The sequence below is a fragment of the Aristolochia californica genome, unplaced genomic scaffold, assembly GCF_029961685.1.
Source record: "Aristolochia californica isolate CCGP_79_NKW_82.1479 unplaced genomic scaffold, dmAriCali1.0.hap1 SCAF_15, whole genome shotgun sequence".
Lineage (NCBI taxonomy): Eukaryota > Viridiplantae > Streptophyta > Magnoliopsida > Piperales > Aristolochiaceae > Aristolochia > Aristolochia californica.
This window is the reverse complement of record NW_027181826.1, coordinates 19,155,811-19,181,178: the sequence shown is the minus strand read 5'-3', so window position 1 is coordinate 19,181,178 and position 25,368 is coordinate 19,155,811. Positions and strand designations below refer to the sequence as shown.

The window sequence follows — 25,368 nt, the reverse complement described above, 5'->3', positions numbered from 1 at the left end:
GGATTTTCTAGTTTCCGAAGTAGCTCTTTGGAACTGAAGCCTGAAGTTGTGGATCACTTCTACTGTGACACAGATGAATGAAAGTTTTGATCCGTCGGCTGAGGAGATTCAGATCACTGGACCTGATTTCCGGGCGACTCTCTCGACGATAACTTTGCATTTTCCGTAGCTGAAGCGGAAAATACTATTTCGCTTCTTCCAGCGTGAGACCGTCGTTCAGCGAGCTTCGTATTCCTTCGTCGAAGCCTCAGAAAGCACGCCGGAGTGGTGGCTGGACGGATCTGACCGTCTGTGAGTTTTTCTTCCTCGTCGTGGAGCGACATTTCCTACATTTATTCTTGTCACAGCATCGCCGAGTCCTCTGTCGGCGTCGGAAAGGCTCGCCATAGCCTTGCCTGAGTAGCGGTGGTCCGGTCGCCGGCCGTAGGGACAACAACCGTCGGGAGAGCTCTCTCTCTCATTTGAGGGTTTTGGCGCATGTTAGCTATTTCGAAATAGACGGCGCACGATACGATCACTAAAGGCGCACATTACGATGATTAACGGCGCATGTTAGCGATCGGCGCACGTTAAGCGAAATTTTGCCTGAAATCGCTCGCTCGCCTCACTCTATCAGCTTTACTTTCAGTTTCTTTGGTATCAGAGTTTGGTAATTTAAGACTTTTTGATTGATATCTTGAATGCCTTTCTTGTGCACTTGTTGCAACTCCAGTGGTCTTTTCTGTAGCATAATTTATTTGGTCATGTTTTATTTTAGTTTCTTTCTTTTTAGTTGTAGGAAGATTCTTATCACATTCGGGAAAAGCAAATTGGTGGTGGGATCCCTAATAGAGGGTGCCCCCCCTACAAAAAAAAAAAAAAAAAGAAGTAATATGTTATCTTCCATTGGTAAGTGTATATGGATGAGACTTTTAAATATATGATTTCTTAGGATATCAGAGACTGATAATCATTTTCTATGAAGCAGAACTTCTTCCTATACCTTGGAACTTGATTAGTATTTGGATTTCAGGACTGTTTTCATCTAAGTGATGGAATACAATGAATTTCTGTTGGCTGTGGAAGAGCTGGATCTAAAACATATCATGGAGTTGGAACCGATTCTGTTTTGTTTGGGCTTTTCCTTCCTTCTTAATATAATTTTCTTATCATTGTAAAGAAACGAAATTTATGACTTTAAGAAGATTTATCATCTTTGCTTCTGTGGCATCTTTGCACAGTTGGAAGGAAGGCCAATCTTTGAGTTTGCGTTCCAGATGAAATTGAAAGGCAAAACTGTAGCATTTTTGCAGTTAATTTAAAACTTTGACCTACACCAAGTACACCATGAATTAAGATATACACTTTTTTTTAAATGGTTATGTTTTTTTTTTTTTTTTTTTTTGAGAAAAATGAGATTTTATTCCAAGAAAAGAGAAAATACAAACCTAGCTAGAGGGACCCTCCCATAAGAACAAGGTATTGGAGGGAGTGTCCTCTCTTAGCAAGAGAATCAGCTAGATAATTAGCGGAACGAGGCACATGGGCCCAAGTATAATTTAAGAGGGGTATAATTATCCGAAATTTGGTTGAAAGCAGGCCAATGTCTTCAAGGAGGGCAGAGGTAAGAGGTGCAACAGCTGATTATCACTTGAAATGGATGTGCTATTATTTCGGTAAAACAAGGAAATACAAATTAGAGGGGCCCTCCCTTTACAACAAGGGATTGGAGTGAGACCCCTTGTTTGGCAAGTTTGTCAGCAAAGGAATTTGCTGATCTAGGAATTTGAGACTAGAAACATAAAATTACAGAAATTATGTCAGAAATCTCATAAAAAAACGTCCCAATGCCACAAGTGAGACTCAACAGAGGAAGCACACCAGCCAATAACCACTTTAGAGTCATCCTCAATGAGTAAATGTTTGTTGAGGTGATCCTGATAAATATTGAACCCTTGGAGAAGGGCAAAGAGCTGCGCCAAAATTGAGTCTGAAGTTTCCACAGCTAAAATAGGATAAAAAATTTCGAAGTGAAGTTTGAATTAGGAAATAAAATTTTGATAAACCAAAATATTTCTCATATTCAGGAATACATAAAAATTAAGTTATTACTGAGAAGTGAGATGAGAAATAATTGAAACGATAACAAAGTTCTTGGACCTGTAGAATGATTTCAAGTTGTTGTCATTTGTCTTAGTAAACCAGAAAGGAGACATGGAGGCTGTTGTGCTACTGATCCTCCCAGCCAATTAGTCTTGCTTTCAAAGATTTACCTTCTCATTTTCAGTTCCAGAGTAAAGAAATTGATTATTTTATAGAGCAGTCCTGGACGAAGAAAGAAGTTTCGTAACTTGCTTCTCATGGTTTAGACCAATTTAATATTCACAGAGTAAGAACAAGCAAGATGTGGACCATATTTGGTGCAGGAAAGATTAAAAATAAGTTGAGGCAGGAAATGCTCATTCCAGATCACTTTGTTTTTCCATAAAATAAGAAGCTTTTCCTATCTAAACGAAGAGACTTTTTCTTCCATTTTTAAGAAACATGAGTTTTGAATCACTACCTTTTAACCTATAATATAATTACAACAAGAGCTTGTTGAACTTATCGAACTAACCTCTCATTGATGTATTGGTTTCATCGAATTTCGCATCATGATGTCATTATTTTGTTCCTAAATGGGCCTCCTCAATTCTTTTAGGTTTACACTCTACTCTGGTAAAAATCTGTTTTATCTTGAGCTTTGACACAGTGAAGTATCCTCCTGAAATCTATATCCAGATGCTTTTTAATGGCATAAGTATCGAGGAGATTAGTTTGTTCTATTATGTAGAAATGGCGGGAAATATCATTCTAAAATCTATGTTCTAATACTTTTTAACAGCATAAGTTTCTAGTTGATTAGTTTGTTCCTTTGACACAGAAATGGTTCTTTGTTTCTGTGTTACTGTTTCTTAAGTCAAGTGGTTTCCTGCTTCTACTTTGTCTAACTTCAGTTCATTTGATCTATTGATGACTGTTGTTTGTGTGGTGCTGAAATAATTTCTCAGTTTGATTTTATGATTTGTCGTATGTTTTTTGTGTTTCCTTTGATTTGTCCTCATTCTTACTGAAACATTTGTTTAGGTACTAGAGAGTTATGAACGCGCATATAGCAACATGGTCCGTGTTCAGCAGCTTTCAGAGTTAGAGGAGGTTTGTTTTACTTTTGTTTATTTGTGTAATTCCTGTTAATTATAGCTGAGATTAAATTTTTACTATTATTATTGGAGTTAGTGAGTACTTCCTTGGGTATTCCTCTTGCAAAGAATCATGGTCCGTAGAACATGCTTAAGATGATAGAAACTAACCATGTTTGTAGGATGAGATGTCATTTTGTCATTAATGAAACTTTGTGAAATGAGTCTCATTGTTAATAAAAGGAAAAAGATTGATAAAGATGCCAAAAAAGAAGTTCAATCCTTTCAGAAAGGAGCATTTCCAAAAAAAAAAGGATAAGAGGGACTTCCACTAAAACCTTTGGGGTAAATATCTTACACTCAAGAGGTGATCTCTCTCTCTTTCTCTCCTCTCTTTCACTCCTCTCTCTCTCTTTTTACAAACATATGGAAAGATAACAATGTATACCAAGTAGCCTGAGACAGTACACTTGGAAAAGTGTTGGCGAAGAAAGTGCAAAATGTACACACCTGTCCAACTACGACCTTCGATGGGTCAAGGGGGAAGTAGTTTTCGACAGCAGGCCATGGTTTCGAAGCTCCAACACATGCTAAGGAATCAGCAAGGTGAAACGGGTGGGAGTTGATGTCTTCTATCTCATATAAAATTTGTGTAGACAAATTTCTTTTGGGGGTTCAGTGCGGAGGTTGACTATTGCTCTGAACTAAAAGAACCATGGAAGAGATTTATTGTTCGAGGGCACTAGCCAAATGAATAATGTAACAAAAATCCTCCTCACTGAAAACCCAAATACCTGTCTTGATACCTATAGAATTAGGAAAATCAAGTTTTGGAGAAGACTTTCCAACCAACCCTTGTAGCTGTCGTCAATTTCCCTATAATTGAGAGAGTTAGGGTGAACAGTCCATTTCTAACCTCTTAACCACAAAGTCAAGTTACTATTACATAGACACCCTTAGACAACTAATACAAATTAAGACACTTGACGAATTACCCTATAATGACAAAAATTGCTCCTAGAACCTTACATTTCTAGACACTCTCCTCGATCTGGGGCATAAAAATCGAGTAAGCCCAGCTTGTTTTACAACATATTAAATTTTTTGTTGGAAATGCGTTGGCGAATTTCTTGATTAGAGCACTTTCACGTATGGGATAGATGTTCTACTCATCATTGCCTTTTGTTTGAGTGATAATTTACTTCTGTATGCTTGGTCCTTTTGTGGAGAATAAGATTGCTAGCAACAAAATTTTTTACTCTATTGCCATTGAATATTTCCACTTTTTTTTGGAGTAAAAGGTGTAAATGCTATTAAGAAGATGAGAGAAGAGTACAATACCTGGATAAAAAGGGTCTTCCTCCACAACAAGGTATTGGAGTGAAACACCTAATTTAGCCTGAGTGTCTGCTAAATAATTAGTTGATCTAGGAATGTATTTCCAGTTACAGTTTAATTGAGAAATTAAACAAAAAATATCATAAAACAGATCCCAGTGCCGCCAAGGAGGATTAACTGACTTCGCACACCAGTTGATAACAATTTTTGAATCAACTTTTATGTAGAGTGGGCCCACCAAACGTTGCTTGAATAGTTTTAGTCCATTAAACAGTCTAGAGAGTTCAGCCGTGGTTGAGTCAGAGAGTCCAATTGGCTCAGCGAAAGTGAAAAGAAGATTTCCATTATCGTCATGGATAACTCCCCCATACTCAGTAGGGCTTGGATAGCCAAATGCGCTTGCGTCAAAATTTAATTTGAAGTGTCTCATCGGAGGAGGGGACCAAGTTTCCATAGTCGGGGGGTAGGAAGGATATGACATGCCAGCTATCAACTGCCAGTTTCCTCATAGATTGAAGTCATATTTCAAAATTCTTTACGCATGAGGATCCACGTGGAAACTTGGCCCACAATATTTTCAATCAGATTGTTACTAGGAATAGATTTTAGATTGAGTTTTCAATTGTTTCTTTCCTTCCATAAGGCCCAAATGATATGACCAACGCAGCACGAGATAAGTAATTTTTCCGAGCTTTGGGAGGTAAGCACTAGTAACCATGAGGATTGTGGATGGGTGATTTTGAGAAGCACAATATTGAAAACCGATTTTGTTGAGAAGGGTAGTCCAGACAGTGTGAGCATAGTTGTAGTGTAACATGATGTGGGTGGAGAAGTTTGGCAAAAGGGGCACAAGGGGTCCTAGACAGGGGTTCCTCGACGAATTAAGGAATCAGATGTGAGGATTTTGTTTCAACATGCACTCCAAATAAAAAAATTTGCTCGGGGAGACAAGTAAGGACCATGCTATGGCTGTGGGTTGATTGGTTTGAGGAGGGTAGGGGAAAAACAAGAAGTTATTGGCTGAGGCAGTAGAAAAAGTACTTTGTTTGCATGGAGTCCAGATGAGTGAATCGAGTACATTTTTTAGGCTTGCCGAGGATAGACATGTGATGAGATTAGAGGCTTCTAGTGCTTCAGCATCTGACAACGCTCTCTGGAGATTTAAGTTCCATTCTCCAGAATTTGTCCTTTGGTCTGAAATGGTCGCATCCTTATTTCTAGCCAAGGAAAAGATTAAACTATGACTGTCATTGATGCAGCTCAGCCCCACTCACCAATCTGACCAAAATTTTGTCAGACTACCCGTTCTGGTGTAGCATTTGATTGCTTTTTTGAATTCAGGTAATAATATTACAATCTTTTTCCACAGAATATCTTCACTTAATAAAAGAACATTATAATAACAATATTTTCCTTAGAATCTTACACCTGTTGACACTCCTCCTTGAACTGGGGCATATATTAAGTCAGTCCAGCTTGTTACACAACACATTAAATTTCTTTTTTTGGAAGTAGATATTCCAGTCATCATTGCTTCTCATATGAAGTGACAATCTACTTCTATATTATTCGTTCTTTTATGGATAATAGGATTACTACCAATGAAAAGTGTTTCTTTATTGTCACAAAACATCCATAGGCTTCTCAATAGGAAACTCAAATTCTTCCTTAATATCCATAATTCATTAGCATTGTTCATCATAGCTCTATTTGTCTCTGCACTTGATCTAATCTCCACAATTTTGTCGTTTACTCTTCCATTTTAACTTGAAGTAGCCACTAGTAGATCTTCTTTCAAGCTTGGAGGTGCCAACAATCAGCATCTGAATAACTGACTACATCTAAGTGCTTACAAGGTGTATACTTCAAACCCTTTCACGGGGCACCTTTTAGATACTTGAAGATTTTACAATTGCATCATAATGAACTCAACATAATAAACGTCTTGATGACTTACAGTGGCATAATATAGTTTTCCTACTTGCCTTCTGTACTCTTTCTTGTCCTTCACTTTTCGACTATGTTGGAAGACAGCCAAGGAAGACTCACATATTGAAGTGTATTAGAAGATGGGCCCATGCCCATAAGACCAAGGAAGACCCTGAATCCAAGAGAGATTGAAGATGGGCTCAAGGTCCATAGATCAAGGAGAAGGCCCATAGGCTCACATATATTGATGGCAGGATGGTAAATAAAGGGGCATCTTATAGAGATGACATTGATGTAATTATCTTAAAGTTCCAGGGTTAAAACCCTGAACCCTAAACCTTAAGTTCAGGGGTATAATTGTAATATTGTAGTTTCATAAATCTATAAATAGAGCTTCAGGGGGAGGGTAAGGAAGAATCAATTCCATAACCCTTCTTCCTCCTGTTTTTTCCCAATGAGTTTCTTTCCTTTTTTCTCCATGAGCTAAATTCATGGAATCCTGAAAATCAACAGACTATCCACAACATGCAACTGAAGGCTAGAAACCATTGTGGTGTCTACTAATTCTGCACCTATTAATCCTTGTTTCTAAAAATCAATGATATACTTCCTATTAGAAAGTGCCACTCCCACTTTACTTTCTCCCACCTCTATACCAAGAAAATCCCTTAACTTGCCCAAGTATTGTTTGAAAATTCTATTTATGATAGACTTTAGTATCCTCAATTCTAGCCTTCTCTCTCCTAGAAATGACTATGTCATCTACTTACACAACCAAGATCCCAGTGCAGTTTCTCTGTTGCACACGAACATCGAGTGGTTTGAGTGACTTCTTTTAAAACCAAACCTCATCAGAATCCTACTGAATTTCTCAAACCTTGCTCTTTGACTTTGCTACAGTCTGTTTTCTTCAATGTAGACACCTTATGCCCCTCTCCTTGAGCAACAAATCTGAAGGGTTGTTCCTTGTACACCTTTTTATGTAGATCACCATACAGAGTAACATTTTTATGTCTTGCTGATACAGAATCCTCCCCTCATTTCCCGAAATTGATTTTATGATGTTTTTTTAACTGAATCTGGCAACTGGATAGAATGGATCAAAGTAGTCTCTACCATACATTTGTGTTACCACTTTGAAATGATCTCTCCTTATATCTTTCATTGGACCCATCAAATTATGTAATAAAAACACATCAGCAGCCTACAGGAGTTGCTCAATGTGGTAGATCTCATAATTCCCAAGTATTTGTAGATTGCAAAGCTTGCATCTCCTTTCATATAGCGCGTACCCATTTGATTCCTGGTATGTCTTTGGAATAGTAGATAAAGAAATATTCACAGAAACTTGGCTTACGAAGGAAATAAATTATCACAAGAAACAAATTCAATACCAAGTACATGACTTGACTCCATTTGTAAGTATAATAGCAAATCTAAATCAAACACTGCAACAAGGATGGATCGTCAAGTGAATCAGACTATGATGGAGACACTTTGGTTAATGATGGCTGACTGCTTCCATTTGTATAGTAGGGGGTTCTTTTGGAATAGATGTAACTTATCTGTTCTTTTGAAAATACACTGTATTTTTTGTCTTCCGGAGTCCTTCCTTATCAAAGGGAGGCATCTCTTAAGTCATTGATACCTGTTCTTGTCCCAGCACTACTCTAGTACACCTGAAGCCATTACAGGTATACCAGAGGAGATATGCATGTATGCAGCCATCACTGGTTAAAGGCCAAGGAGAGACATCAATAGTGCCTATTCCTCCAATGCCCCCACCATCAACCTCCATACCTGCAATCCCAATTGTAAATGATCTTGATCTTCCTATTGATCTATGAAAAGGTAAATGATCATGTACCTAACATCCAATTTCTTGTTATGTGTCCTTTGATTCTTTGTCTTCTACGTATAGATCATTTGCCTAATCTTTGTCAATTATTTTATTCCTATTAAAGTGCATGATACCTTAACTTCTTCAGAGTGGAAAAAGCCTTGAATGAGGAAATGAACACCTTGGTTGCTCAGAGGACATGGGTCTTGGTTGATTTACCCCCAGGAGCTATAGTTGTTGATTGTAGATGGGTTTATACAGTGAAGTATAATGTTGATGGCATGGTGGAACGGTATAAGGCCTAGTTAGTGGTATGGAATACACTTAGACATATGGTGTGGACGTTTTTAAAACGTTTTCCCTTGAAGTTTGGCTTAGTACTATTTAGATCTTGGTATCACTCGTACTAAATAAGGGCTGGGCTTTATACCAATTTGACGTAAAAAAGTCCTTTTTGTATGGAGACTTGCTGGAGGAGATATATATGGAGCAATCTCTAGGATACGTTGCTCAAGAGGAGACAAGCAAAGTATGCAAGCTCCAAAAAGCTTAATATAGTTTGACACAGACCTCACAAGCATGATTTGAAAAATTCAGTAAAGCGGTGATGTTATTTGGGTTCGTCTGAAGTTATTGTGTGCATTACTTATTTATTTTGCATAGGCAACCTGGGATTATTGTGATAGTGGTTTATGCCAATGATATCATGCTTAGTGTGGATGATAGTGAAGGTATCGAGAATGTGAAGAACATCTCAAACAATATTTTCGAACAAAAAGACCTTGGTACATTAAAATACTTTATAGGTGTACAGGTGGCCAAAAGCAGGAAGGGTATGATTTTATCTCGGAGGAATTATGTAATTGACATGCTGAGTGAACATTGATTATTGGGTGCAAAATCTACCGACACACCTATGGAAATGAACTCTTGTTCACATGGTGACAATAGTCCACCACTTAGAGATAAAACTATGTATCAAAGACTGGTTGGCCAATTAATTTATGCTTCTGTTACTAGATCAAACATATTATTTGCAGTTGGGTTGTGAGTCAGTTTATGGACACTCCTAGGAAAGTGCATCTTGAGGCAGCACAGAGAATTTTGAGATACTTAAAAGGAGCTCCTAAAAGAGGGTTGCGTTATGAACTACATGGACATTTAAATATGGTAAATGATTCAGATGCTAATTTTGCGGGGTCAAAGTTAGATAGAAAATCTACTAGAGGAACTTATATGTTTGTAGGAGGCAATCTTGTCTGTTGGAAGAGTAAAAAACAATATGTAGTTGCCCGATCTAGTATTGAGCCTGAGTATAGATCTATGACACACATTGTATGAGAGTTTATGTGGATAAAATCTTTGTTGCAGAAATTTGGTTTGGGGGGGGGGGGGGGGGGGAGAGTGGTCCAATGGAACTTAAATGTGATCATCAAGCAACAATATTCATCTCTAGCTATCTAGTATTCTATGAGGGAACCAAACATGTAGAAGTGGATTGCTAGTTCATAAGTGACGCAGTTGTAAGTGGTAAAATAACTACTAAATATGTAAGGACCATTGACCAAATTGGAGATTTGTTCACTAAGAGCATTGGAAAGTGTTCCTTCGTGGATTTTTATTCCAAGATGGGATTGGTGGATATATATTCCTCGACTTGAGGGGGAGTATTAAACTTCAGGGTATTTAGATAATTTTACTATAGTGTATTGTGTCTTAAAGTTTTGGTTAGGAAGATAGCAATTAGACATGTGATGTTTTAGCCCAATCAAGAAGCCTCCTTGCAATCTCTTGTTGTTAGTAGTTAGCTCCTCTTTTTTGGTCTCTTAATAAAATCATATTTCATAAAAAAAAAAAAAAAAAAGTAATTTTTTGCCTGCTTTCCTTACTATTTTCTGGCTGCAATTGATATAAGTGTGATAGGGGTAGTATAGACGTTTTCCTTTTAAGTCACTTAAGTGATTTTATAATGAAATTAGGGTTGTGCAAAAACCCTAACGAGGTTGTTCTCTCTTGAAGCCTCTTCTCCTATTTCTCTTCTCCTTCTCCATTTTCTTGCTACATAATTTTTTTTCTGTCTTATTTTACGGACTTTAAAAGCTTGTTAGCCATCTGCAACAATGTTTTTCTAAATGGGAACCAAGTTTTATTATGATGGTAGATGTTTGCTGAAAAGAAATACATCTAATGAAAATTTCTTAAGAAGCCATTTGCATGTAGTTGTTGGCTTGTTCTTGTTATCATTAACCTAGTCATCTTTTTTATTTGTTTTTTTTTACTTTCCAATGTTGAAACCCCTTAATTTGATTAGAGTTATTTTTTTATTTTTTATTTTGAAATGATGCTGAATTTTATTAAGAGAGCTCAAACGAGCAGATTACAAGAGGGAAGCTTTCCCAAATAATGAGAGAATACTGGGAGGTTCCGAATTTTGCCAATTTATCAGCCAAAGAATTGACTAATCTAGGAACGAGGTTCCAATTACAATGAATGGATGACACAATGTCAGCAATACAATCAGTGATTGGTCAGTGGCACCAAGGGGGGGAGTTATCTTTTGAACACCAACTGATGACAGTCTTTGAGTCTCTTTCGATAAGCAGCTTGCCATGAAGCTGCTCTTTAAAGATTTGGAGACCGAATAGAAGAGAACTCACTTCAGCTATTTGTATCAGCAATACCCACCGGCCCAGCATAGGATAGAATAGGGTCTCCACTGCTGTCTTTGAAAATACCACCAGCTCCAACCGGCCCAGGATAGCCTAAAGCACGGCCATCAAAATTGAGTTTGATGCAGTCGTAAGGGGGAGGATCCCAGGTGGCCATAACCGAATTTCTGCAGGGGCCCTCTATATGCGTGATCAAACCCCAATTTTTCCAAAGGGAAATACCCGATGGAGAGGCAAACTCCTTCCTAGTATGTAACCAACTCCAGATAAGGCCCACTGCTTGAGAAGTTGTATTATCCGGGGTGCTAGCCTTGGAGTTGAATCTCCGGTTATTTAACTCGAGCAATAGGCCCCATGGGACATGCACAAGGCATGCCAAAAGAATTATCTTACCCAAACTAGGAGGGCAGATCCCCATAACCATCTCATAGGTGCCGAAAAGGTCTTGATGTAACCCCATTTGGAGTCCAATCTTCTAAAATATCTTCATCCAGACTTGCCATGAAAAATCACAATGTAAGAGAACATGCTGGACTGTCTCGTTGCACACACCAAAAAGGGGACAAGTACAACCTCTTTTATGGAGGTTGTCAGAGGTGAGGATCTGTTTCCTGATGGTCTTCCACACGAAGAATTTGATTTTACTAGGCATTGAGAGCTTCCATGTCAGGTTTGCCTTGTGCTCATGCATGTTGTAATCTTGCTTTCTAATGTAAGAGTAGGCGGATGCAACTGTGAATCGGCCATTAATGCTGGGCTTCCATGTCAGTTTATCAACTGCATGTTCACGAATAGTAATGCTGCTGAGTTTGGAGTGGAGAAAGCAAAAAGCCGAAGTTTCCTCATCATTTAATCTCCGGCGAAATGTGAGACTCCATGAGCGATCTCTCCAAGAATCAGCCACTGAGCAAGAGAGGTCCCTCGCCACCCTAGAGAGCCTTGGGAAGTCCTCGAAGAGGGGGCGGGGGCTCCATATCTCCCCATAGGCTATTATGCTTGATGTTGAAGTTCCAGATCCATTTGAGCATAAGGGCATTGTTCATCTCCTTCGTGACCGGATGCCTAAACCACTTAATCTAATCAGAGTTGAACCTAGGAACTCACATTAAGCCCCCATGCTACCCAAAGCCAAAGGCCCTCATAAGCATGGCCTCATTGGATGTAGTCTTTGTCTATGCAGAGATCAATACAGATGGAGTGATTCTTTCTTCTTGTCTGGGTTAGGGCTGCAAAAATACCACCAAAAAGTACATATGAAGGGTATTGTTTACCCTCCCTTTTGCTGTACACGTGATACCCATACCATTATGTGTTCTGCCCAAATAAGGGGCATTATTGAATTCGTAAATCCTTCTTGTATTGGTCAAAAGGAAAAGAAAGTGAGTGGCTGTCCTGCACCATGTAGCACCCAAAAGTGTTCAGAAATCAATGTAAGTTCGTGAGGTTGTATGCCTTGGTTTTTTTTTTAGTCACAATTTGAGCACTCTGATATGTAGTCTCACTACCTTTCATCAAAATTTTGAGTGTAATCAATGCTATGTGGGTAATCTTATCCAAATATTTGTATACTTAAAATTTTGTTCTATATCCTGTTATTACCGGAGGAATCAAATGATAGACTGGGTAATCAGGTAAAATAGGCAGCCACCTACTAGTAAAATATAACTCATCCAGAGTTATTTATTTATTTATTTTTGAGTAATGAGAAATTTTCAGAGAACTTTCCGGGGCTGTATAGGGTGGCAAACAACCTCTCTTGCTCTGTGGCTGATTCATGGAGTTATCACTCGTGGACTCTTCCGTTTCGTCAGGGATTAAATGATGAGGAATCGTTGGCTTTTTGTTCTCTCCTTACTAAACTCAGCAGTACTATTATTCCGGAGCACTTAGTTGATAAGTTGATTTGGAAGCCCAGTAATAATGGCCGATTCACTATCACTTCAGCTTACTCTCATATCAGAAAGTCAGATTATAGTCCTCATGAGCACAAGGCAAATCTGGCTTGGAAACTCTCAGCGCCAAGAAAAATCAAGTTCTTCGTGTGGTCAACCATTAGAGAGCAGATTCTTACTTCAAATAACCTTCATAGAAGAGGCTTCATTGCCCCCGATCTTTCTTGTCCCCTTTGCGGTGAGTGTGAAGAGACTGTCCAGCATGTCCTCTTACACTGTGGATTTTCGTGGCAAGTTTGGATGAAGATATTTCAAAAAATTAGGCTCCAACTGGGGCTACATCAGGACCTCTTTGGCACCTTTGAGATGGTTCGAGGGATTCTCCTTCCTTGGCTAGGCAAGTTAATTCTTTTGGCCTGTCTTGCGCATGTTCCATGGTGCATTTGGCTCGAGCAGAACAATCGAAGATTCAATTCCAAAGCTAGTACCCCAGAAAACACGGCTTCTCATGCCGTGGGCCTCATCTCGAGTTGGCTTCATACAAAGAAGGATTTTGCCACTCTATTAGGGGTTTCCTTTTGGGAAAATTGGAATTTGATCGCTCACATGTCTGGCCCTAGCAGAGCTCCTACAATGGCTATCTGAGATCCTCCCCCTTGCGATTGTATAAAGCTGAATTTTAATGGTAGTGCTATTGGATGTCCTGGTCCAGCAGGAGCAATGGAAACCCCATTCTTTCTTATGCTAGTCCGATGGGCATTGCAGATTCTAATACTGCTGAAGTTAGTGCTCTGTTGTTCGGCCTCCTAATCTTCAGGGATCGTCTCCATGGCAAGTTAATCATTGAAGGCGACTCGAAGACGGTTATTGGTTGGTGTTCCAAAGACAGCCTCCCCCTTGGCGCCACTGGCACATCACTGATAGTATTGTTGACATTGTATCTTCTTTGCATTGTAATTAGAATCTCATTCCTAGATCAGCCAACTCTTTGGCTGATAAATTGGCAAAATTCGGAACTTCCCAGCAATCTCTCATTGTATGGGAAGGATCCCCTCCTTTGTAATTTGCTCTTATGAGCTTTTGTCTTAATAAAAATCAGCATCATTTCAAAAAAAAAAAAATAAAGTAATGAGAAATTTAATAAAGCTGAAAGGGAAAAAATATGGCAGAAGTACGCTGCGACCTAGACAAGAACATTATTTGGAGGAATCTGAATGTCATACAACAATGTGGATCACTTCCAGCAACATTATTATTTCATCATCAAAGCATCATCCCGATAATATTTGTGTTAGAAATATGGATCCTTTTCATTCATTTCTGATCTATCATATCCCTGATTCCCATAACATAATTTGGTGCCGAAAGCAAAATTTCAACTTCCACAATAATACAATTTACAAGGGCTTCTTAACTTATTTCAGTATTTTGATAAACTTGAATTCTGTAAGTGCAGCTCTGACCTTTCAAAAAAAAAAAAAAAAAATTACTGCAAGTTTAAAAGAGGATACAAGAAATGGGCCTTTCCTAAATAATATTTGGAGAATTAGTATTTTTTTTTTTGATGGAGAATTAGTAATATAGGTAGAACCTAGAAGGGAATCCCATTTCATCTTTTGTGATGTGAAGGTGGTCTATGTACAATTAAACTAGGCGAGTGATGATCTGAGAAAGAGATGGAAAACATTTTTTTTTTTTAAATGATGCTGATTTTTATTAAGACAAAAGCTCAAAAGAGCAAATTACAAAGGAGGGAAGCCTTCCCAAACAATGAGAGATTGTTGGAAAGTTTCGAATTTTGCCAATTTATCAGCCAAAGAATTGGCTGATCTGGGAATGAAATTCCAATTACAAATGATAGATGATACAATGTCAGTCTTCGAGTCACCTTCAATGATTAACTTGCCATGGAGACGTTCCTTGAAAATTTGGAGGCCGAATAGAAGAGCACTAACTTCAATAGTATTAGAATCAGTAATGCCCACTGGTCCAACATAAGAATGAATAGGGTCTCCGTTGTGATCTCTGAAAACACCGCCTACTCCAACCGGCCCAGGATAGCCAATAGCACTACCATCAAAATTGAGTTTAATGCAGTCGCAAGGGAGAGGATTCCATATGGCTATAATCGGAGTCCTGCAAGGGCCAGTCATATGGGCAATCAAGCTCCAATTTTCCCGAAGGGAAACACCCGATAGAGCGGCAAATTCCTTTCTTGTATGAAGCCAACTCGAGATGAGGCCAACGGCATGTAAAGCCATATTGTCCAGGGTGCAAGCCTTCTTCGGCTGGGTAAGTTAATACTTTCGGCCTGTCTTGCATATGTTCCATGGTGCATTTGGCTCAAGCGAGATGGAAAACAATTTTAATTCATGCAGATGGAAAATGGACAGAAGTTTTGTGACCCAATGCTTGCCTAAAGGAATCGAGTAGTGGATATGTTCTACCTTTTACAACATGTTTGTGTGGGGAGAATTAAAAACCAAAAAACATGTAATGTTTATCAACTGCATTTAGTTATTTTTGAGAATTGGTGTGGTATTCTGAATTATTTTTTTCCAGGTTATTGATTACTGTACTCTTCCATTGGGGAACCCTGTCGCTGAAGGACGAAGATCGCTTATTCGAAACATGTGGACTGAACGTATCAAAGGAGCTAAAAGAAATGTTGAGGTGGATATGTTGTTTATTTTTTATTCCTATTGAAGATTTTTTCGAAATTGAGTATGAATGTTTTTGTCCCATGTATGGTTCCCTGTTTATATTCTTCCACGCATGGTCCTTATTTCTTCTGAATCTTCTTACTTCAATGTGAAATGTAGGTTTGGCAGGTTCTTTTGGCAGTTCGAGCGCTTGTCTTGCCGCCGACGGAAGATATTGGAACTTGGCTCAAATTTGCTTCACTTTGCCGGAAAAGTGGCCGTATTAGTCAAGCACGATCTACCTTAGTAAAACTCTTACAGGTTAGTTTTATATTTCCTATGAAATATAGAATGTCTCATGGTGGTTTTTGGTTGTACCACTTTTGGCATATGTGAAAGGTCTAATTTTCCTTGTTTCTTGTCAGTTTGACCCTGAATTATCTGCTGAAAATTCATCGTATTATGGACCACCTGAAGTGATGCTTGCGTACCTGGAATACCAGTGGTCTCTAGGGGAGGACCACAAGAGAAAAGAAGCATTTGGAAGGTTACAGGTCTAGTATATCATCTTCTTTGTGATTTCAGCTGTATAATCACCAAATCGGAATTAATAACCTATTATGGCTGCCGTTATGTGTAAAAGATTTCTTTAAATGTCATCTAAAGAAAAGAGTAAAAATTAATTATAATATTTAAATCTAAATGTTTACTTCTACAAAAATTAAATAACTGAAATCTTTGAGGGAGATCTGAAACCTGAAAGAAAAGCTAAAATGATTGTCATCATGATGATTTTTATGCTATTTGTGCTGGACGATTGCATTTAGCATCCTCTTCCATTTTGTTCTACTGTTTGCTGATTCTTGCAATGTTTAGTTTTCTCCTAATCCTTCTATTTTGGAAGGCAAACAGGTTTTTTTTGGAATGTTGACGTCATTAATATGAATAAGTATGAGGCAACAGGGCATGAGGAATACCTCTCAGCAAAAGGCAAACGGATAAATTAAATACGTAATTTCTGTTTGCAAAACAATATCAACCTGCATTTCCACAAGTCACTTTTTACCTAATTGCAGTACTGCATAGGTTATTGTTTGCAAGTCAATGATATAGAGCATCAGATATCCATTGAAATTACCTGTGTAAAAGAATTTCATTCTTTCTGCTATATTTTTATTTTTTCTAGAGCAAATGGATCAGACAAGTCGATTTCCAGATTGGATGTCCAGAATTCTGCACCCAACCCAGCAAGAAATCAGTGGTTGCCAGATATCTGGACTTTTGAAAATAAATTTTTTCCTGTTTCTTTGAACATTGAATACACATGCAACAACCCCTATTTAATCCTGGTGAGACTTGAGCCCAAGGCCAAGACCTCACACTAGAAACTGCCCGTCCCCTAATGTGACTAGTGAGAAAAAGGCCCAATTCTCATCAATTATTCATTTCGACAAGCGGATATGGTTGAATACAATATTTTTCCTAGGTAATCTATTTAATAGTTTCTTGATTGCTTATTTCCCCAGGATTTGGCTATTGATCTTGCAAGTTCAACAAATATTGCTCCTGGAACATGTAGCACGGTAGCTAATGTTTCGGGTTCTAGCGTACCACTGCTTGCTCGTGTGTATCTAAAACTTGGAGCATGGCAATGGACTCTTACTCCTGGACTGGATGATGCATCTATACATGGTATAAGCTGCTACTTTGTCAGTGAGATTTATTTGCATGTTAACTGTAATGATTGTTGCATCCCTGACATTATGGTGCATATGTCTATCTGGTTGCCTGCATGTATACATACTGGATGCTATTTTGAGTTCTCATTTTATGCATGTTTGATAATAACTGCACTATATTTTTGACAGAGATACTAATGGCGTTTCGCAATGCCACCCAATATGCAAGTGACTGGGGGAAAGCATGGCATACGTGGGCTCTGTTTAATACTGCAGTGTTGTCTCACTATACCCTGCAAGGGTTCCCTGCTATTGCTGGGCAGTATGTTGTTGCTGCAGTCACTGGATATTTTCATTCAATAGCATGTGCAGCGACTGCAAAAGGTGTAGATGATAGTTTACAGGTGAGATTTTGATTTCTTGCTGCTATTATCTTTAAATTAGTTAAGTATGTAGTTGATGTGCTTGATCAATAGGATGCTAGAGTCGTCTTCAATCCAAATGGATCCTTGAAAATGCGAGAGCCTCAAGCTATGGAGCTCTGCAGTGATGGAGTCCCAGGTCCCAATCGGCCCGGAAGCAATTGTCACCCCATCATGAGTTCTTAGAACACCTCCAATCTTGGCTGACACTAAGCAACCTAGAACACTGCCATCAAAATTTATCTTGATGACCCCATTGAGAGGGGGGCGCGCATCCAGAGCCTGGAAATGTTTTTGAGTTGTTGTCCAAGCCAAGATGGTGTTGGCAACGCCATCAATCACTCAGTCACTGCTCTTGAATTTGCCACTAAAGTGGTGATGCCCTGAGGAATATACCTAAGGCAAGCCAAGAGGATCATTTTCCCAATCCTGGACTGCAGCCAGAAATCTAATAGACATGATTCAATAGGCAGCCCTGAAGATAGGTCATGATTTCCAACCTATTGAAGAAGGGGGTCCAAATGGTCAAGCAAGGTTGCAATGGAGTAATAAGTGCCTAATACTTTCTTCGGGGCAATGGGATTGAAGAATAGAAGAGCCCCTCTTTCGGAGATTATCAAACGTCAAAATTTGGCCCCCAGATGGCATCCCACATGAAAAATCTTATCTTGGAAGAGTAAAGAGCTCCCACTCCCCCTCATCCGATTCCTCATTTTTCAGATTTCTTTGAAAGCCCATATTCTAGCTGGCCTAGGAGGAGTCAGCAATTTTGGGATCATGGATCATTACATTTTGGTTTGCAGCCAATTTGAAACAGAGCTGGTAGTCGGTGCATAGGTGGGCTCCTTGATCCACCAGGATGTCCAGAGCTTGATGGGGTCCCTATTGCCGGCATAGAATTTGATTCCCTCCTTGGAAATAGGAATGAGGGGCAATATGGTGCACCGGATGGCTGAAAGGTGCCTACATCGGCTGCCTCCCAACCACTTTTTATTCCTAGTAACCCCAAGTTTAATAGAATCAATTTCCCACCACCTCAGCATTTTGAACTTCTGCCTGCATTTTTCCATACAAAAAGCATTTTTAATATCTAACTTGTAAAGTAATCATCCTTGGTTCTCAACAAAAATCAAAATCTGAACAATTCTCAATCTGGCCATTGGAGATAATGTATTGAATACTAAAATCCTATAGGCCTAGGTATATCCTTCTGCCACCAACTGTATGTTATAGTGTTCTATTGTACCACGAGAATTATATTTAATTGTATAAACCCAATGATAACCTACAACAGCAGCATCTGATGTACCAAAGTCCAAGTTTGTCTGGTTATTAACGCTTCCATTTCACTATCCATGGCCTTCTTCGACACAGGAGAGCACAAGTCGTCCTGCATTTTGTGAGGAATAGAAAACGAGACAAGGAGACAAGCCATGAAAGGAAAAATATTTAGAAATAGGACGTTGTGTACTTTTGGAATGGACAATTGGAAGGTCAAGATCAGTAAAGGCAGGAGTCACAAGCCGCGTGCAAGTCAGTAGTGGTAGGCTCTTGTACGAATCAAATCATTGCTAGTTGTTGGTGTGGCACTAATTTTCCTGTGCCGATATACTTAGAACAGCTTGACTGCTGATGACATGGGAGGTGCAACTAGGCAGTCCATCACATGAAGAGGCAAAGGAGACTCAAGTGTCACATCATCAACTGATGAAGACAGGGGAATCAGAAAAATACAGTGTACCAGCAAAGAATGTCACTTTTGTTGATATGGAAGTCTTTTTGTGTTTTTGGATCTTGGCATTTCTATTCTCTGATTTTGTGGGTAAGGAATATACATGTAATTTCATGAGGAAAGCTTATCAACTGGGTGAACAAAACACACGGAGCCAAAAACACGTCACAAGTAGGTTTAAGAATTTGTCCCAAAATGGAAGATGACATACAGTTAATTATGTCAAGAAATTATAATAGCATCACCCTGAAAAGATTTGAGTACATTCATCTGAAATAATATGGTGTGCAGCACCTACAATAAATGCTAACCAGAATCTGGCCTTTCTTTCTAGCTCAGTAGAATCAGTAGTAAATGGATGAAACACTGCAATCTATTGTAGAGGTCCATGCATCTCTATAAAATATTCTGTAACATTTTTATCACCCTTATTCATGCTTTAAAACTTCCCATACAATTCATATTACCCCTTGAGAAAATAATTTCTTGGGAAAAAATAGATTCAATAGTTTACCACATAGCCTTGGCAGCGTCACATCTCATAACCTCAAGTCACTTTTTACCTAATTGCACTTTGAACAAGGTTTTTTGGATGCTGGAGCACCATTTTTTCTCTTTCTGTTTGCTGAGAATAGTTTCCTAGTGTATTTTTCTCTTGTTCTAACTACAGCTAGTTACAAAACGTCACCTGAAAATTTAAGTTCTTCCCTTGGAACTTGAAAACCTGGGATTTCTTAGAGTTGAAAAGCCTTGTCCATCAACTTATGTTGCAATTTGTTGTGGGTAGTAGTTGCCAATAAAACTTGAATGTGATATTGGAATCATGCAAAATCTCTGGGGCCTCTATGAATGGTCATTTATAATGACTGATTTTGTTATTGATGGTTAAAGTAATAAGTGTTGGTTTTGCAGGATATTCTCCGTCTTCTTACATTGTGGTTCAATCATGGAGCTACCTCTGAGGTTCAAATGGCATTGCAAAAAGGCTTTTCACATGTCATTATTGACACTTGGCTGGTTGTATTGCCTCAAATTATTGCTAGGATACACTCCAATATCCATGCTGTGAGGGAATTGATACAGTCACTTTTGGTGCGTATTGGAAGAGGGCATCCACAGGTGGGCTTTGAAGGATGCTTTTTCCTTCTTTAGTTTGCCTCAACCCATTGTAATGGTTTTTTAGATTGATGGGGTTACTTGAAGGTGCATGTGACATGTTTTTTTTTTCTTCTTGTAATTTATTTTGTTTCATATCAAATTATTCTTTAAGGTTTTTCAGTTTTCTTTTTTTGCTGTACTTTGCCATTTTCTTCTGTTTTGGCTAATTGTCAATGTTGATTTTGATACCTCTGACAAATTATAGATTAGATGCCCCTTCATTATTAAGACAACCTCAGAAGTGTCCCTTTCTCCTTAAAATGTCTGGGGATATTGGGTGCACATCTGGATATATGGCGGGCAGATCTCTTTCATGTGACCTTGCTGCATGATCGAAGTTCTTGGCAGCATTGCAGTTTCTTCTAAATCAAGTTGCACTATCTGTGGAATGACTTTCTCATAATTATTTTGGGAAACCTTAAAAGACTTGGTTCCTGAAGCTGTTTAATAGTGAAAGTTAGATTTCTGTAATTGGAAAGTACAAATATCGAAGAATTGGTGTGACTTTCTGTAAAAGAAATCTAAACTTGTGGAAAGGGGCAACTGACAAGTTTGAATATCACCTTGTGAATTGGGTGGTGTGCTTCCCCAAAAAGGTGGTGGTTTGGCTATAAGAAGACTCCTATCTCTCAATAAGGTCTTTCTCCCTAAGTGGCTATGGAGATTCAGCAGTGAAAATGGCAGTCTTTGGCGAAGCAGAAGATGAACCCAGAGATGCTAATACCCTCTACTCTCCCAGATTAGAAGGCAACTCTCTTGCCATTAGATTTTGGTAATCCTTTCCCAAACCTGACCAGGAATAACAAGTGGCTGAAGTAGCTTGACTGGAGATGTTGTTTAATATTTGGTGCACTAGCATACATCACAGTCGACCACAATTTTCTTGACACCATTTTGAAGCTCTTTCAAAAGAACATTGATTTCAATTTTTTATATGTGCATAGGTATCCCTTTTGTCCATCACTAGGGGAGTGATGTTATTCAGTTACTACATTAATAATCTGTCTATCCTTTGAAAGTACTATTCGTTCTTTATAGGAGAGAAGGAATAGTGTAACTGGTAACTTGGAACCAAATTGGGGCTCTGATGTAGATTCCTTGGGACACTTTGAATGTCTGCGTAATGGCTATAGGCCTGCTTAGTGTCCTGTAAGCGTGTTGGAACCAGTGAGAAACCAAAGATAAGTGGGTAGAGTTATATCGTTGTAACAGGGCGTTGGCTGCAGAATTTTCTGTTTGTTTCTTACGAGTGATTTCATAATCATATCCCAGAAGCCTGGGCAGTCGGTGCTGTTTACCTTGTCAACATACTTCTTATTATTAGTATTTTCTCCCTATTCTGTTATTTATATATACATCATGCTTATGAAAGTGTTCCGTCTCTTGTAGGCCCTTATGTACCCTCTACTAGTTGCATGCAAATCCATAAGCTCATTGCGCAGGGCTGCAGCACAGGAGGTTGTTGATAAAGTTTGCCAGCACAGCGGTGTGCTTGTGGACCAGGTATTTATTGTCTTTCTATTTTCTTGTGAAACTTTCAAGTTTAGTCGTATCATTCAAGTTGAGCATGTCAATTGTTTATTTGCAGGCACAACTTGTGTCCAAGGAGTTGATCCGGGTAGCCATTCTCTGGCATGAAATGTGGCATGAAGCTCTAGAAGAAGCTAGTCGATTGTACTTTGGTGAGCATAATATTGAAGGCATGCTTGCTGTTTTGGAGCCATTACATGCAAAACTTGAGGAGGAAGGAGAAAAAACAATAAAGGAAACTGCTTTTATACAGGTACCTTATGATAACTAGGCCAAATAAAATTTAAACTTTTCACTGATTCAACTTTCTAAATAATGTGTTTCTGGGTTTAGGCATATGGTCGTGAGTTGTCGGAAGCTCATGAATGCTGCTTGAAGTACCGTAAAACTGGTAAAGATGCTGAACTTACACAGGTACTCAATACCCCTTCCATGAATGTAGTTGTTGACTGGAGTCTTTACAATGTGATCTAGAAGCTAGAGTTGGTTTGGAATAAACCCAACAAGAGATTAACAAAACATTGAAGAAGGAAAACACAGTTTTAGTTTGGTGAGCTTTCAAATTTTTTTAGTATTAATTTGAAAAAAAAGTTGAGGAAGCATTTTCTACCCCTTATTGATAACCTCCTAGAACTGCCTTTCCAGTTAAAACTCAGCAATAGGAGACTTAGGTTCTTTCCTAGAGTACTTTTTCAGGTCCCCTCATAGTTGAAGAAGACTAATATGTTGTCATGTCTGGCTCTCGGGATTTTCAACCCCTACTTGGTGGTGTATTGGGCATATTATGATGAGATTAATCATTTACTATCAGGATTTGATGCAGAAGCTATTCACCTAGCTGATGATCTGCAAAATTTGGTGTTTCATGATCATGTATTAATGTTGGGGATTCTGTTCGCCAAAGATCTAATCACCTTATCCTTCTGTGAATCTATGGGTGAAAGAAATAGGAAAACATCTGAAACAATTAAGCCTTTTATCTAAGATCTTTTGCTTATATCATTGTGCCCACTGTTTAGCTTTGAAATTATTTGTGTGAAACTGACCAACACAAATTATATGAACAGAAAATAAACATTTTTATTGGATAAATAGTTAAGGTTATCTTGTTATTTTTAGTCATACAAAATGGTTGATACGTTTTCTATTTCAGGCTTGGGATCTTTATTATCATGTATTCAGACGCATAGATAAGCAACTCCCAAGTCTCACCACCCTTGATTTGCAGGTAATAATCATATTTGCATTATTTGTGTATGAAATGTATCAATTATCCATTTCCAAAAAATATGTATAAAAGAGATTTGTCGATGGTTAGATTTCTTACTATCTGTAAACTGCAGTCTGTTTCCCCAGAGTTACTTAATTGTCGAAATTTGGAGCTTGCTGTGCCTGGAACATACCGTGCTGGTAATGTGACCTGCACAATTTATTTATTTATTTTCCTTTTTGAAGGTCTGTCATATATATGTTATATCATTCATTAAGCAGGATTGCCAGTTGTGACGATAGCTTCATTTGCTCCACAACTTGTGGTAATAACATCTAAACAAAGGCCTCGTAAGTTGACAATTCATGGAAGTGATGGAGACGATTATGCCTTCTTGTTAAAGGGCCACGAAGACTTGCGGCAGGATGAGCGTGTCATGCAGGTCTAGTAGTACTTTCTTTTCCCTTCAAAACTTCTGTTTGTCGGCTTAGGTTTGTGCAGTTTCAGTGTGCAAAGGTATTCTTTGAACCATTGAGTAGAGTCGAAAGTGTGCTTCAATGTTTTTATTATTCTATTTTGTGTGTTTTTTTTTTGAAACAGTGAATTTTTTTTATCAGGCATAGCTAAGAAATAAAGATGAGGCTTCAATTTTTAATAAGCTGAAATTTCTCATATGCTTTTAATAAGCTGAAATTTCTTTGATTTATATTATTTTAGCTCTTTGGATTGGTAAATACTTTGCTGGAGAACTCGAGGAAAACATCTGAAAAGGATCTTGCTATTCATCGTTATGCTGTCATACCCTTATCACCAAACAGCGGATTGATAGGGTGGGTTCCTAATTGTGACACACTGCATTATTTGATACGAGAATACCGGGAAGCTAGAAAGGTTTGGTCATTCAATAGCTTGATATATTCTAAACCTGTCATTCTGAAGTTATTGATATTTCTGATTTAGAAACATACAAGATGAAAAATGAAACTTACTGGCCATTTCACCATGGCAGATTTTTTTGAATCAAGAGCACAGGCTTATGCTAGCCTTTGCTCCAGACTATGACCACCTACCTCTCATAGCTAAAGTCGAGGTGTTTGAGCATGCTCTTCAAAATACTGAAGGAAACGACTTGGCCAGGGTAAATACTGTTCTAACATCTATTACTGAGTACAGGCTATCAAGCGAGCACCTAGAAGTATTTTTTCATCGATACACTAGATATTTATCTCCTTGATGCTTTTCGCTGGATAATTATTGCTGTTGATAGATCCTGTGGCTGAAAAGTCGAACCTCTGAGGTTTGGCTAGATCGTCGTACAAATTATACAAGAAGCTTGGCTGTAATGAGTATGGTATGCTTATGTTTTGTGGATTTCAGGTTCCCACTTCTTTTTGTCTACTTCGAACCACTTCTTTCAATCTCTCTGACATGAAATGAAACACGTGTTCCAGGTGGGTTATCTTCTTGGTTTAGGTGATCGACATCCTAGTAATCTTATGTTGCACCGCTACAGGTCTCTCTCACTTTTTTTTTTTCTTTTTCTTTTTTAAATTTCTGGGAATTGTTGCAGGTTGTTCTTGTCTTCAGTTTATTGTTAAGGAAATCAGCAGCTGATGTCATTGATGTATTATTATTATTGTTCTTCTGTGTGCCCCCAGTGGAAAGATCTTGCACATTGATTTTGGAGACTGTTTTGAAGCATCAATGAACAGGGAAAAGTTCCCTGAGAAGGTCTGAACTTGACTTCAAAATGTTTTTCCAATGGTTGTTACTTTTTCTTCAGTTACCTCAGCTGATTACATGGGAATCAATTACAGGTTCCTTTTCGCTTGACTAGGATGCTTGTGAAGGCAATGGAAGTTAGTGGCATTGAAGGCAACTTCAGATCAACTTGTGAAAATGTGATGCAGGTCCTTCGAACAAATAAGGATAGTGTCATGGCTATGATGGAGGTATGGAAGTTTGTATTTGTTTTTGTGCTATCTGTTAATATGTGATCCCAGACTACCTAGTATAGGCCTGGTCTGACCACCAAGCCCTAGACATATATTGTACAATCTGAGTTGATCACTTGCAGGCAGTTTCCGTAAATACAGACTAGCTCACAAGTGATGGCTTCTCTGTAAAGCTTGAGCTCCCATCCTCCTTTCATTAGATATACATGAGTAC

At 38.5% G+C, this 25,368-nt stretch overlaps 1 protein-coding gene across 2 annotated transcripts in view; it reads left to right on the top strand.

The window, feature by feature from the left end:
- The window catches only part of LOC137951937 (serine/threonine-protein kinase TOR-like), a 103,177-nt gene that overhangs the window by 76,257 nt on the left and 1,552 nt on the right, over positions 1 to 25,368 (top strand). Inside the window, exons 36-54 of one of the 2 annotated variants that reach the window (XM_068798934.1) lie at positions 3,106 to 3,174; positions 15,389 to 15,499; positions 15,649 to 15,789; positions 15,894 to 16,022; positions 16,995 to 17,160; positions 17,337 to 17,551; positions 20,214 to 20,420; positions 21,849 to 21,962; positions 22,048 to 22,242; positions 22,323 to 22,403; positions 23,143 to 23,217; positions 23,333 to 23,399; positions 23,481 to 23,641; positions 23,917 to 24,090; positions 24,209 to 24,337; positions 24,467 to 24,550; positions 24,651 to 24,712; positions 24,858 to 24,930; positions 25,017 to 25,151. In XM_068798934.1, the coding sequence (XP_068655035.1) occupies positions 3,106 to 3,174; positions 15,389 to 15,499; positions 15,649 to 15,789; positions 15,894 to 16,022; positions 16,995 to 17,160; positions 17,337 to 17,551; positions 20,214 to 20,420; positions 21,849 to 21,962; positions 22,048 to 22,242; positions 22,323 to 22,403; positions 23,143 to 23,217; positions 23,333 to 23,399; positions 23,481 to 23,641; positions 23,917 to 24,090; positions 24,209 to 24,337; positions 24,467 to 24,550; positions 24,651 to 24,712; positions 24,858 to 24,930; positions 25,017 to 25,151 (2,388 nt within the window). Of the gene's footprint in view, positions 1 to 3,105; positions 3,175 to 15,388; positions 15,500 to 15,648; positions 15,790 to 15,893; positions 16,023 to 16,994; positions 17,161 to 17,336; positions 17,552 to 20,213; positions 20,421 to 21,848; positions 21,963 to 22,047; positions 22,243 to 22,322; positions 22,404 to 23,142; positions 23,218 to 23,332; positions 23,400 to 23,480; positions 23,642 to 23,916; positions 24,091 to 24,208; positions 24,338 to 24,466; positions 24,551 to 24,650; positions 24,713 to 24,857; positions 24,931 to 25,016; positions 25,152 to 25,368 lie in introns of those variants that run through there. The other variant, XM_068798935.1, reaches the window with a different exon arrangement.